Source organism: Pipra filicauda, unplaced genomic scaffold, assembly GCF_003945595.2.
Source record: "Pipra filicauda isolate LSUMZ 115617 unplaced genomic scaffold, ASM394559v2 scaffold64_size3178608_pilon, whole genome shotgun sequence".
In the NCBI taxonomy this organism is placed as follows: Eukaryota; Metazoa; Chordata; class Aves; order Passeriformes; family Pipridae; genus Pipra; species Pipra filicauda.
The window spans coordinates 973,016-986,590 of NW_024104809.1; the positions used below are offsets into that span (position 1 = coordinate 973,016).

General features: G+C 45.0%; 2 protein-coding genes across 7 annotated transcripts in view; one reads left to right on the forward strand and one right to left on the reverse strand.

Annotated features, from left to right (window-relative positions):
- The window catches only part of GRAMD1C (GRAM domain containing 1C), a 53,148-nt gene extending 51,109 nt beyond the window's left edge, over window positions 1-2,039 (reverse strand). For 4 of the 6 annotated variants that reach the window (XR_003541891.2, XM_027727528.2, XM_027727527.2 and 1 more), the window contains exons 1-2: window positions 1,947-2,039; window positions 485-613 (exon numbers count right to left, since the gene is read on the reverse strand). Coding sequence is in view for 5 of the 6 variants with exons in the window: in XM_027727528.2 (XP_027583329.1) it covers window positions 485-613; window positions 1,947-2,024 (207 nt within the window). In the remaining variant the exon portion in view is untranslated. Of the gene's footprint in view, window positions 1-484; window positions 614-1,241; window positions 1,418-1,606; window positions 1,707-1,946 lie in introns of those variants that run through there. The other 2 variants (XM_027727530.2, XM_027727529.2) reach the window with 2 other exon arrangements.
- LOC113991317 lies at window positions 2,031-12,004 on the forward strand. Its single transcript, XM_027727537.2, has 5 exons — window positions 2,031-3,021; window positions 5,015-5,116; window positions 8,710-9,156; window positions 10,698-10,839; window positions 11,901-12,004. Exons 2-5 carry the CDS (start codon window positions 5,050-5,052, stop codon window positions 11,908-11,910), a joined length of 666 nt encoding a protein of 221 aa, XP_027583338.1. The 5' UTR covers window positions 2,031-3,021; window positions 5,015-5,049; the 3' UTR covers window positions 11,911-12,004.
- Window positions 12,005-13,575: the final 1,571 nt, after the last annotated feature.

The window sequence follows — 13,575 nt, forward strand, 5'->3', positions numbered from 1 at the left end:
GAAGACAAGAAGCTTACTTTTGTAGAAAATAAATGTGTTTACTTGACAAAAAACAGACAGTAAGAAAGCACATCAGAAGAATCACCCAACAATGGGAATCAAAATTCAGCCCTTACGGTGAAAAGGCATCAATAATGTTTTTCTAAAGGCATAAAGAGACACGGGGTACATTAATGAACCATGCCAGGAACTGGGAGACAGGACTGCGCGCAGAAGCCAGAAGTTCTGTTACTAACTTGATATGTGACATCAGGTAAACAACTTCACCCCCTCTCAGTCTCAGCTTACACTTTGGTAAGCCCATAATGATAAAATTACCAACCTCACTACATGGGTGGAGAGCACTTTACTAATTCATGACTACAAAGCAACTTGAGAACAGTGGATATAAAGCTTGTACATATACACACATATATAAATTAAAATATACATGTATTACATTTATAAATTAAAAACAAATTAGAAGAGAAATAAAACACATTACCCAAAAGCTCCAGTCAGCACTCCAGCTATACTGAGCAGGACCCTGCATTTTCTCTGTGCACGAATTAAGAGTCTCCTCTGAATCAGCAAGTAGCTGGTTAACAAGACCATGATCTACTTCATGAACTTCCTGTGAACAAAGAAGCAAGGTATGTAATTCAGCAGCGGTGGAGAAAGGTGAAATAAGATGGCTAATCTGTATATTACACAAAATGTGGCATGCTAGTCTCACCAAGGTGAGTGTTATTGAAACACTTCCCATTGACAACTTTTTGACTTTTTTCCTAGAATATACTATATTTAATTATTACTTACATTTTTTTTTCAAAGTATTTCATTTCCACAGCAGCCCCCCAACTCGCACATTGAAGCTGCACAGATACTTAAAACTGAAATAATATCAACAGGAAACATCAGTCCATAACATGCAGCACATCTCAGGAACCTGTGAGACCTCTCAAAACTTGAGAATTGTCATACAGCTGTAGCACTTTTACCAGACAACTGATCTATATTATTATAATAACGATACATCAAATATTTTTACTTACACTGTAAATTGTACATTTTGTTGTATATAAATACAAGCACAACACTCAGAGGCACATACTTGGACTCATATAACTTAGAAAGATAGTAAGTAGCTCTATATTCCAATTCTGTAGCACTGTCCCTTGGTATCAGTATTCCTCACTTTGAAGGTCAGTTTTACTTTATGAAGGCAAACAGAGCCACAAAAGTCACTTGTCCCAACCCACCCAGCAAACGGTACCAAACCAGCCCAGGGCCCTAACCAGTAACATCGCCTGTACTACCGGATCTGCCGGGATGAGACAACGCTGAGTTTGGAGTGCAAGCCGACTCAACCCCGAGCCGGGGATGGGACACACACGCCCCCACCGCCAGCCCGGGCTGCGCACACCGCCCAGCGCTCCCGGGGCTGCAGCCGAGCCCGCGGCCCAGGCAGGGGACGCGCTCCGGGGCGGACAGCGGGTTGAGGCAGAGGCAGGGGCGCTCCAGCATACGTGGCTGAGAGCAGGGCTGACCCGGGGGGGGGTTTCCACGCAAACACCTGGGATAGCTACAACCTCCACCAGTTGCTGCCCTCCCGCTCCCGACCCACCATAACGCCGGAGCTCCGCGGCTGCCTCCCCGCTGGGTGTCCCCCCGGCGGCTCCCGGGAGCCCAGACTCTCCCTGTGAAGACGCCGCGGGGCGCTCGCCGCCCCTCCTCACCGGGGGCCCCGAGGGACACCACTCCTCCCCCCCTCCCAAAAAAAAACAAAACCCAACTTCGAGGGAGAGGAGTGGAGGCGGCGGCGGCGCTTCCCAGTGCTGCCCGCGGGGCCCGCCCGCGCGGCTCCCCGGGGGCAGGAGCGGGGCTGGCGCCCCCCGCACCTACCTGCGCAGCCCGGGGGGCGGCGGTGGCCCGCCGGAGGGGCGGGCGGGGAGCGCGGCGCTTACCATGGAGGGGGGCGAGGGCGGCGCGGCGCCCGGCGGCTGCCTCCTCCGCGGGGCGCACGGCGGGGCCGCGGCCGCCATTTAAAGGGGCCGTCGCCGGCCGCGCCGCCGGCGCGCGGCGGGAGGGGGTTGCCAAGGGCGAGCGGCAACGCCGCTCGGGGGAGCGGGAGCCGTCATGGGGGGCGGAGAGGGCGGTGGCGCCTCCCAGTCCCACCCCCCCCCGGCCGGCTCCGGCGACCCCTCTGCGCCTTCCACAAGAGTTAACCGGGAGCCGGGGGAAAGTTTGAGGGCTGTGGCAGGAAGAACTCCTGGCAGCGGGGAGCCGGGGGGGGGGGCGGGGGGGCGGTGTTCGCTGCCTCCATCCCCAGGGATTACCCCGCGCGTGCAGCCCCGGTAGTGGATTCAACAGCGCCCGGGCAGCAAAAAGGTTCCCAAATCCTAAATTCTTGGGATTCGATGGAAAACACCGCCGGGAGGCCGCTCCAGGGGGACACCTAGGGGGAGAGGGGAAAGGCTGGCTGCGGGCTCAGCGGAGGATGAGGTGACATAAAGGAAGTCAATGCGGGAAACCCAGGGTCTCGTTTTTGAAGCTGCTGAGCAGCGCCAGGTGGTTTCTGCCCCAAGCTGTGAGCACACGGAGGTTGGGAAAGCTGGAGTCCGTCTTAGACTGCAGCAAACGATGCCGCTCGAGTCAGGGGACCCAACCAGTGCGATGATGGCTCACAGACTTGTGCCCTCAGGTCACTTTACGGAAGAAGAAGAGCCCTGTGAGGTGCAAAGAAATCTCCACCTTGCTGGGCAGCTGCCTGGTAGATGATGAAAAGGGATGGATGGATGGATGGCCAGCCAAGGGAAGGAAGGGTAGAGCAGACTGTAGTGACAGCACTGTTTCTTCCTGCTGTCCCCTTTCTCTCCACGGATTTCCCTGAAAGCATGTGAAGGCTCTCCCTGAAACGACATCTCAGGGCCCTGCGATATCTGCCCTCTGATACATTAGCAAAGGTATCAGTGAAGTCCCAGTGGCTGATGTCCCCTCCGAGCTGTTGGCCCAGACAGGAAAGTTTTAATGCAAGAGACTGTGAGTCTCCAAAATTTACAAGAAAGTGTGAAAAAATGTGTGGTTTGTTTCATTTTTGTTCCTTGGTTTCTTGATTTGGACCTCTAAAACTCAATTTTTTTCCATGCTTTTATCAACAACAATCTGTGTACCAAATTTACTTTTCATTTTGTCCAAAAATTGAGATTCTCTTAGGATAGGATTGGGTTATCCAAGTGGGAGAAGCTTCATTTTCAACTCTTGGCTGCCAGCGACACTAAACCTCCTTTGTATTCCCTCGGTTAAAAGCTGGCTGATCTGGCAGTTTTGCTCAGGCATTGACCTATTCAATGGAGGATTCACAAGAGAATTGCTATTACAGGATGAAATGAACATAAACAGCATTTGCATGAACAATGGTAGTATGTCTATCACGACACACTTGAAGGGTTTTTTTGAAGCACACCAAATACTTGGGTTTGAATCAGACACTGTTTGGATTGCCTTTAGTCCACCTCCATCTTCCCATGCTGACTTCTCTGACATGCAGTCATGACCAATACTCTAAGCTCAGTAACTTGGTCCCAATTCCTCTTCATCTGCCAGATGCCTTTGACTCTACTGGTTTTCCCTCCTCAAACTCTTGATCGTTTCTGACTCCTCTAATTTTTTCCTTTCATGGATAATTTGGTTTTACTCAGTTACGCTTTGGCAGTACTTCCTTCAGAAGACCCTCACAAACCTCCTTCCAACTTTCCTCTGAAGTGCTGTGTTGCTCTGCACTTGATCCCAGTTCCCTTCTTAATATATACTTTGCTTTGGAGCGATTCCTGCCTGGTAATCCTAGGTCTTCCCACTCTTCCAAGCTATTTCAGAGAAGTATTTGCCCTCCAAGTTCCTTTAGCTATACTCCCTCTAGCCTATCCTGCTTTTGCTGATACTACTGCTTTGGTGTCAGCACACCAAAGCTAGAGTAACAACTGGTGACTACAGGAATGAATTGTTCCTCTTGACATTGTTTGGTCAGCCAAGTTTTTCAAGTGAGATATGGGTCCTTTTTGCTTTCAAATGCAAAGAAAAGCAGAAATACTCATGCCTCTCTCAGCTGAACTGTGGTTTGTATGTATTTTAAGAGATAGGGAATTGAGTTTTTACTGGATACTCAATCATAATTCCATTACCTGGAGAGTTTTAAAGATATACAAGATCATTAGACAAAATGTGCAGTAATCCCTAATCCTGTAGCTGAGGGAAGAGGTGTCAGCCAGGTACTGAGGGTGGCACATGCTTGGTACAGGGGTACACTGCCGGAGGGGCTGGATGGTACAGGTAGGGTTTGGGGCTGCTGCAGCTCTTCCCACAAAGTCATGCTCCATGTGTGCCTCATGTAAACCTAGACTCTGTTTCAGAGTACACCTGCTGGTTTTGCAGATAGACCACCTGCTTCAGCAGTTTTCCCCTCCACCCTGGTGGCATGGACAAGCTCTACTTAAACAGAGTTTAAGTAATCAAATTTTGATGAAAAAGCATTTGTTCTTCACTGAAAAGAATACCTTGGGGAATACATTTTACCTGTAAACATCATGTACATATAGTCACAAAAATATTAAATTTCTGAAACTTCCTTTTGTGGTGTATTAGGATGATAGAGTCCAGCTGCTCAGAAAATTAATCCAATGCTCTTTCTCTTCTCGCCTCCACTTACTTGGGAGTGGTTCAGCAGAAGAAAGGTCTCCTTTTGAGTATTTGGATACTCTGTGTTCAAACCAAAGTTGTGGTTTGTGCAAGGCTAAAGTGAAAAACAATGTATTATCTTTCCTCTGCTCTCAAAGCATTTTCGACATCTTCTCAGAGGGAGCTCAGAACAGCCGCCGGCGAAGTCATTGTTGTCACTTCAAACGTGGCTGTCATCCAGGCAGCAGGCAGAGCACTGTGAGCTCAAAGCTGTGGTAACTTTAGTAAGTGTGACATTCACTGGGCAGAATGTGCGGTCCTGTTGCTATAATACATACATATTTTTTGCCCTTACGACCAGAGGGAGAGACAGTGAGGCCATATACTTCAGCAACTATGATTCGGCACATTGGGAAGCTCTATAGGTCTGCAGCAACTTCATTCCTCTTCTTCTTGGTGCTGGGTGAGTACTAAACCTTAATTAGAAGAAACATAGCTTATTCCTAGAGTTTGGCTTGAGAGGTTCTCTTCTATTTTTCAAAAAGCAACTTTCCACTGAAGGTTTCCTCAGGTTGCAGAGAAACAGTTGTGTTGTGCATTGCATTAAAACATACTTTTCTTTTTAGATACATTCCTGTTCAGCTAATATAAATGTTCAGAAAGAGTGTATTTGCCTGTCTTTTTCGAGATGTGTATCATCATTGCTAGAAGTTTCTTTTTTATTTTGGTTCTTTGATGTATTAGCAACCAGTTATTGTCAAAAGGTAGTTATTCATATCCATTTGTGAAAGCCAAGTTCAGTCCAGGGCAAAAGTCATATAAATTAAGAGTAGCAAAGTGCAGTCACTGATCGCTGGGAGCTGGATACAGCTTTTAAAGCACCTTCATGGCATCAGCATGGCCTGAATGTGAAGCTGAGCTTTAAAGCCAACAAAACCACCTGAAAGACAGTCATTTCAGCAGGAGAGGATTTTTATGTGGGTTAGAAATCAAACCCTACTTGCCCTCAACCTCTCCTCCAGCTACTGAGTGTGAACAAAGAAAAGGTAACATTCTGCGCTGACCTCTGCCCACCATTTTTGTTCCCCCATGTTGCTGACAGCTGGCAAAAGAAGCTTGCAGGGCTGCTTGGGTTTACTCCAGGCACCAAAGAGTCAGTTAGAGGCTCCAGGACAAGAAGAGAGTGCAGTTATATTTTATGCTTTCTGTTTGTCACCCCACCTCCTCTAGCCTGCTTTGTGTATTTTTTGCTCACAGGCCTGATATGGCTTTACGTGGGAAAGTATCAACCTGCAGATTATGTAAAGGGGGGCTGAGGGCTTAGTAGGTGCCCTATTAGTGCTGCCAAATGTGGAGCACACTGCCACATTACAGGGAGTCCCAGAGAGCTTTCTCCCCTCATAGCTGAAAACTTACCGTGAACTAACGACTTTATGTGACACTGACCTATTAGATCATCTAATCGTTTTTCCAGGTCAAGACAAGGTTATTCATGCTGTATTTCTCTGTATTCTGTCTTGCTGAAGTGCTTTCACCAAAAAGCCTTGCATTGCTCTCCATCCCTACAACCCGCATGACAAGGGACCTACACATCATGAAGCACTTGACTTACACATGAAGCAATTGACTTAAAAAGAGCTTTGAAGCAGAGTCAACAAAGCATTTGGCATTGCGTGCTCCCAGATGCCAATACGATAAGGGCATTGTGTATTTGAATACCAGTGAACTAATATGTTCCAGTTTTGCAGCCCTAAAGAAGAAAAAGAAACAAAGAAAGAAAAATAGAGGCAGTGCTGTGACCTTCTCAGTGAAACACTCAAACAAAGCTGGGATGAAACAATACGGCCGACTCTTCTTATGTTTTGATTTTCCTGATTATCTTCAAGTTACATGATTTGTATTGAATCAAAGATCTGGGATAACACAGATGATAAGGCCAGTTATTTCATGACAGGAGATGCAAATAAAACTCATGATGAACAGAGGCAACATCGGAGCACATTGTTCCTGCTCAGTTATGTTCTCTACCCACTAAGTGGCTATATAAAAATGATACCTTTTGCATCACTAAAAGGAATAAAAATTACAGTTGTGTTACAGGGATGCATATGGCAAGGCTAGAATACTTGTAGTGGAGAAGAAATTTTGTGGCCATTCCTTGAAAACAAGGTAGCAGTAGCACACACTGCTTTGGTTAAAACAACAGGTGAAGATGATGGTTAATAAACTGAAATTTTAAAAGAGTACTCATTATGAAACTGCTCAAATTCACTCTAATAAATAACCAAATATATCACATCAGAATATTGGATGCACAAATATGTAGTATGTCAAGCTACTATCAACTTAGTCAAGTATTTCAATTATGCTCTGTATTTCATCAAAGTATTTTGTCAAGGGACTTCAACTTTGTGACTCTTGCATCAATACACGTATCTAACTGGAAAGGGAGAATACAGAACTCAGACTTCCCAAAGAAGCTCCAGCAGGCTCATTGGTACAATTACATATGAACAGGAGGATAGTATCTCATCCAGTATCTTTAATAAGGGTCACTAATTTTAGGGAACCAGATGCAAAACTATATTGGGGTGCCTAATTCTCAGGCATTTGATTTTCATGGTTTGGAGTTTCAGTTAAAAGGCAAAAATTTTCTCTTTGAGGTAAGAGCCAAAACAACTCGTAATGTTTTTCATATGCTTTGTGGTTGCCTGGTTTCATAGCCTGTTTATATATTTCCTGTATTTTTGCATCCACGAGTTATCTCTTGTCTGATATTTAAACTGTAAGCTATATACCCCATCCTTTTATAAGGCACTCAGAACAACAGGACCCTGCTGTCTGAAAGAAATCCTCTACTCCCATAAGAGTCATAAATAATAATAACTATGAATACAACTGTGATTTTGTGTACAAGCATGCCTGAAGGAGCCATTCAACTAACTCCCAAACCGACTATCAAGGGGGTTGGTTTTCTGTTGCCTTGAGACATTTGTCCCTGAGCAGAGAGCATCTATTGTCATTGTGAAGCTTTACCAGACCTAGACAATAGTGTTTCACACTCTATGGATGGCAATGAAAGACTCAAGACAATGGAAAATCAAGACCTTCACTCTGCAATTGTCTGCAATCCTTGAGAGGACATCAACTAGTTCGAAAGGAGACTATTTCACTTGAAGAAAATAAAACAACGGAAGAACCTTTTCCAAAAATTGGTCTGAACACTTTCTTGGCAAAAGCTGTTGGCTTATTTTTAGGTTTGTTTTCCCCTCTTTTTGAGACAGCAACTATTCCTCTCATCTTCTGCGCCCAGGTTATTGTTTCCAGAAACAAGATCCACTCTCACTACTCGTAGCTAGAGGTTGTTTGATACTACGATTAGCACCTGAGTGTGAGAAGGAAGGTTTAAATATCTACTACAGTCATGCTCATATTTTTCTAGCAAAAGTTAACAGGACAATGGTCTCTTCAGAGAGAACAGCTGTCACCCTCAGTATCAGTACCTGCACGAGGCTGAGGTTCTGTCTCCCATACTGCTCATCAGATCTGCTGGGGGTTCGGTCTCTGGCAATGGACATTCTTCCCACAATTTCAATTTCCACAGTTGGAAATGCACACCAGAACTTCTGAGAAGCTCATATTATGTTTTGGGATGCAGGCAGTTGCATTAGGATGCACACTTATTCACTGTACATGCCAGAACAGAATTGCAGTGTGTGAGTGTATGTGCATTTTTTGATTTGCCTCAAAAGCAGTTGAGGCAGGAACATCGAGCCCTGATGCTTTTGGGGTGGGAAGAAAGAGTTTAGTGTTTCAGGTGAAAATGTGGCTGACTGGTCTAGTATGGCAGTAGGAAGGAATTGAGGTTCAGGAAAAGATCCATCTGTACCCAAGAATATAATCTAAGCAGGAATTAGGAAGAAAACCCCATCATCATAATATTGACTGCCCTCAAGTGCTAATTCCAGGAGCCATTCTTTGTGCTGGTTAAAGGTCAGGAGTAGCTGGAAGGTTTATCATTCTCAACCGTCCTCTTCTTTCTCTCTCCTGGTGCAGATGTCGGTGTTACTGGTGGAAGCGCAAGCAAGGAGAATGCAGCAGCTGTAACTCATGTAACAGCACAGCCTTTGTTGTTGACAACACTTGAGCCATGGAACCTTTTGGTGACTCAAACACCAGCCAAGGAGAAAGCCAAAGAGGGTGAAACTGTGGTCTTAAATTGCCATTTTAACAGTCCACGACGCCCCTCCCTGAATGACCTGATGGTGAAGTGGTACAAAGAAGATGAAAAGGGGCAGATGGACCTGCTAGAAAACAATGTGACCGTCCTGCCAAATAACTCCAGGGTCTTCATGAGTGGAGACTTGTCCCAAGGGGATGCCTCCCTGGTTATCCTCCATGTGACAACCAGTGACCATGGTATTTATTTCTGTGAGGTTACACTTCCGGACGGGAAGGTGGTGACAGGAGATGGCACAAAGCTCAGGATCAGGAGGGCTCTGGGTAACATTTGATGTTATTGACTTCTTTTCTCCTTGTTTTTCCTCCAAAGCTGGTTTACATGCTTGCAGAAAGGGAATTTGGCCTGTTTGTCCTCTAGCTGTAAGGGCCCAGTGTCATGGAGTGTAATTGCTCTATAGCATTTCTCATTATTTTTGTAAGGCCAGCTAATTTTGATTGGCTTGTCTCTATAAACAGTCAAACAGGTATTATATAAGGAGGAGCATATACAACCAAAAAAAGAAGGAATAATTTTATCCATAAAAATTAAGTCAGTGCCAAGAATGAAACAGACAAGTTCCCTTGTAATCACAGCTCTGGCAGAACCCCCATGAGTGAAAGGTGTCAAGATATCATCTCAGGGAACAGCTCCAAAACTCTTTTTTTTTGACATTATTTTTCTCCAACCCACTAACTTGCATAGTCATTCCTTAACTCTGGATGACATAAGTAATCCCATAATGAACACAAGGATCATATTGTATAATTTCTGATTAACTTCATTCACATTAAAATCAAAGTAGCATTAAAAGTGCCATGCTGTGTTTTCTTAGCCTCTCAGATAGACACTAGGCATCTTAAGTAGAGAGATAACTCACTTTGCCTTTATCAGCTGGAAATGTCAACCCATTTTCCATAGGCTAAACACATTGCAGTCCCAAAAAGTCAACACATCAGAAGGGTTATTATCTTATTATCTAATTAACAAAAAATAGCACCTTCTGTGTCAAGAGTAAATTATGCAAGTGCCATTTCCCCCTTATTAATTACCAAAGCTTCTAGCTCACCAAGATTCACTAGGTCTTTGTTCTTTTGAGCCTGATTTACTAATGTGTATGAAACTATTCAGTTTAAACTGCAACACTAACAAGGCAAGAAAACTGTGTTCCTCTGCAAGGGCTTAGTTGTGTAACTAATGGGGTCTTCTCTTGGCTTGATCTCATAGTCTCAGTAGCGCAGGTTACTCTTGCAATGTCTACACTCTAGCCAGTATAATTGCTTTTGTGTGTTCCTGAGACTATGAAATATGTAATTTCAGCACTATGCCATCTCTGCCATGTAACAGTCCCAAAGAGCAACCAATTGAAGAAAGGATTTCAGAAGAGCTCTGTCTGCTCTCCCATGCTGTCTTCTTTGGAGACAGACAAGGAGACCGATGATTTTGTTGAAATTGTCAGAGTAATTTTTTTTCCATTTGAAAATAAAGCATACGGCATGAGTCCCATCAATTCAGGGAGCAGCATCTTTTGCCATCCCATAGCACCCAACTGTTAAAGGAGATTCTGAGGGCAGTGGGGCTGTCCTGTCTCTAAAGCCCCAGAAAGTGTAGCAGCTTGCTACATTGGAGTGAAAAAAATCAATACCTCTGTAGTGCAATACTCCCTCCCACGTAGAAGCCCATGATTTCATGTCAGACAAGACATCAGCATAATCGATATCCTAGTAAGTAGCTTCCTCTTCAGCCACGGCAGAAAACATGCTGGCTGCATTGCATGTCTGCACAACATCTTATGTTACTCTCTCTACCTTCCCTTCTCCTCCAGCCTTGTTTGGTATAGAAGAATCCATTGGAACAATCATTGGGGTTGTGGCAGCCGGTATTGGAGGCATAGTGGTTCTGATCATTGTTTTAACCCCGCAGCTGAGGAAGTGCATCCTCTGCATGAGACAAGAGTCTCGCCAAAGGTACCTTTTTTTAACTTACTTAAAGAGGAGTTAGCCATTTACTTACCTCTGGTCAGACATCGGATCTAGTTCAGGAAATAAGCAGTGTGCATAAAATGCTAATGGGGCTTGTTCTATATTCCATCTCTTTTTCAAATAATTCTTTGTTTATGCTCTGTAGACCTCGATGCATGGGCCTAATGAGTTACTTATAAACAAAACAATACGATCTTCTTTAATTGCCACTTTTGATAGAGTTGTTCAATGAGATGCTGCTGCTTCTTTCAACAAAGTCCTAGGACTCATTCAGTTCTTTTAGATTTATGCTGAAGGATGGTTCTTCCTCCTACCCACTACATGCTGTGTTCTTGTAATGCTTATGTACAGAAAGCCTATGATGGCTTAAATGAGTGAGGTGTGGTTTGTAAAACCCAATAATCTTTTTTATTACATCAGCTGATCTGGTTGGAAAAACTAGAGGTTTTCATCACACATGAGCCAAAGAAATGATGCAATAAGAGGCTGATGTGCCTGAAAGCTCACCTGTTTTTTTTTTTACAGTTCTGTCAACTAGTCTAGTTTGAGGAGACTGACACAGAAGGCTGGATTTTGAAGCAAGCTTAGTTCCCATTTTGTGCAACCCGAGATGTGGTATGCGTTTCAGACCGAGCTCAGCTGACTTTTTGGCGTTCAGTGAGGAGATGTGTGATTCGTACCTCTTCTCCTGGCACTCAAAGGTCTTGCTCGGCCTGCTGAAAAAAATCCCCTTTCGGAAAGGCTGAAGGGAGAGCTGCTCCTGCCATTCACTGGAGCGCTGCCGCCACCTGATGGACAGTGTGGCAGCGACAGGGACGCGCCAGGAGCTCTGCCTCCCTCAACGGGGAGGGTCTTCCACCCCTTGCTGGGAAGCACGCTCACTCCCTTAGGCTAATGCTGCCTCAGCCCTCTGCATCAGCCCTCTGCAAACCCTCTGCATGAAGAGTTCACAACTTATTTACTTGCCAGAAAGCCTTGGAGGAGTTTGTTGTATTGTACTGACTCTGTATCGTTCACTCACTCTCTCTCCTTTCCTTCTTGCTCAGCGTCGCTTGAGGTGCAACATTGCAAGAGTTGCTGGAAGATGCGAAGCCTGCAGGTGGAACAACTTCTGATGCCCTGTAAGCCAAAAAATGGAGCTCTAGACAAAATAAAAGCCTTTGTCTCTACATGTTGTCTTTGAGATTTTTATTTTTGTTAGCCTGTTTCTTTTCCTGCAGCTTTGACAGTCAGAGTGGCATATTCACCATCCTCCTGCAGCAAGGAGCAAAGCAGCCTTTTGTGAAGAAATTTGTATTCTCACCTGCCAAAACGCCACATAGTTTGGCTGCATTTGTCTGAATTCAGACTCTGATGAGGTACTTCGGGTCTTTCCATGCTATTATTTCTTATTTTAAAGGTGATATCCAAAGTCTGTTGGCTGTGCTTCAGCAGAGACAGAAGGAACCCGACCTACCCAGCTGCTTCCACCTACCCAAAGAAATCAAAAGTGTTGCTTCTGGGGTGTAGCTGTGGCTCCCATCTGCCTGTGCCTCCCAGTATAGAGGATCTTGTCCTGTTGCCTTGCTCCAGCCTACGGGCTTATAACAAAGGCAGAAAGAAGGCCCACTTGTACATAGCTACCCCCTGGCTGAAAGAACGGGATTTTGTTTTACTCTTGCCAGAAGAAAATGTAGTGTTTCGATATAAGCCTCTAATACCCTTAAAAAAAAAAAAGAGGAGAGATGAAAAATATTCTTGACATGACTGATATTTTCCAGTCTCCCTTTCCTGACATGACAATAATTGATTCCCAGGCAGTCAGTGACAGGGGGATGTACCAATATAGGAGGAGACCATCTTCTATTTGTATCAGAGAGCAGCATATCAGCTCTGAAATGTGTATAACACGTGAAGAGTATATTCTTTTGCAAAGTATGGCTGCACCTACTAGTAAGTAGAAGTCAGAAACACTGATCCTTGCAACACAGCTCAGAAGTGTCCCTAGTGCTGGGAGGCAGGCGCATGAGGGATAAGACAGCTGGGCTTGGAGCAACCTGATCTGACTAAAGATGTCCCTGCTCATTGCAGGGAGATTGAAACTACATGATCTTTAAAGGCCCCTTTCAACTCAAACTACCCTATGATTCTGTGATTTAAAAAAAAAAAAAAGAAAGCCATTTGGTGACAGGTAATATGTTCCCACTGCACTGCAGGCCAAACCCTCTGTTTCTGCAAAGGACACGATCAGACCAGGATCTTGTCCTTAATTCAGCATATATTTTACCCTGTCACAGAATCACAGAATGGGTCAGGTTGGAAGGGACCACAGTGGGTCACCTGGTCCAACTTCCCTGCTCAAGCAGAGTTATCCCAGAGCACATTGTACAGGATTGTGTTCAGACAGGTCTCGAATATCTCCACTGAGGGAAACTCCACAACCTCTCTGGGCAACCTGTTCCAGTGAAGGGTCACCTGCACAGTACAGAAATTCTTCCTTATATTTGAGTGGAAACTCCTGTGCATCAGTTTCTGCCCACTGCCTCTTGTTCTATTGCTTGGCACCACCGAGAAGAGCCTGGCTCCATCCTCTGGACACCCTCCCTCCAGATACTTATAGACATTGATGAGGTCCCCTCTCAGTCATACCTTCTCGATGCTAAACAGGCCCAACTCTCTCAGCCTGTCCTCATAAGAGAGATGTTCCAGTCTCTTACTTATTTTTGTCACCTGTTGCTTCTC

Bases quoted from the DNA above. Each gene is read 5' to 3' on its own strand.
- LOC113991317 (XM_027727537.2), top strand. From the start codon at position 5,050: ATGATTCGGCACATTGGGAAGCTCTATAGGTCTGCAGCAACTTCATTC. The intron at 5,117-8,709 runs GTGAGTACTAAA...CTCCTGGTGCAG, and splicing joins CCTCTTCTTCTTGGTGCTGG to ATGTCGGTGTTACTGGTGGA. The intron at 9,157-10,697 runs GTAACATTTGAT...CTTCTCCTCCAG, and splicing joins CAGGATCAGGAGGGCTCTGG to CCTTGTTTGGTATAGAAGAA.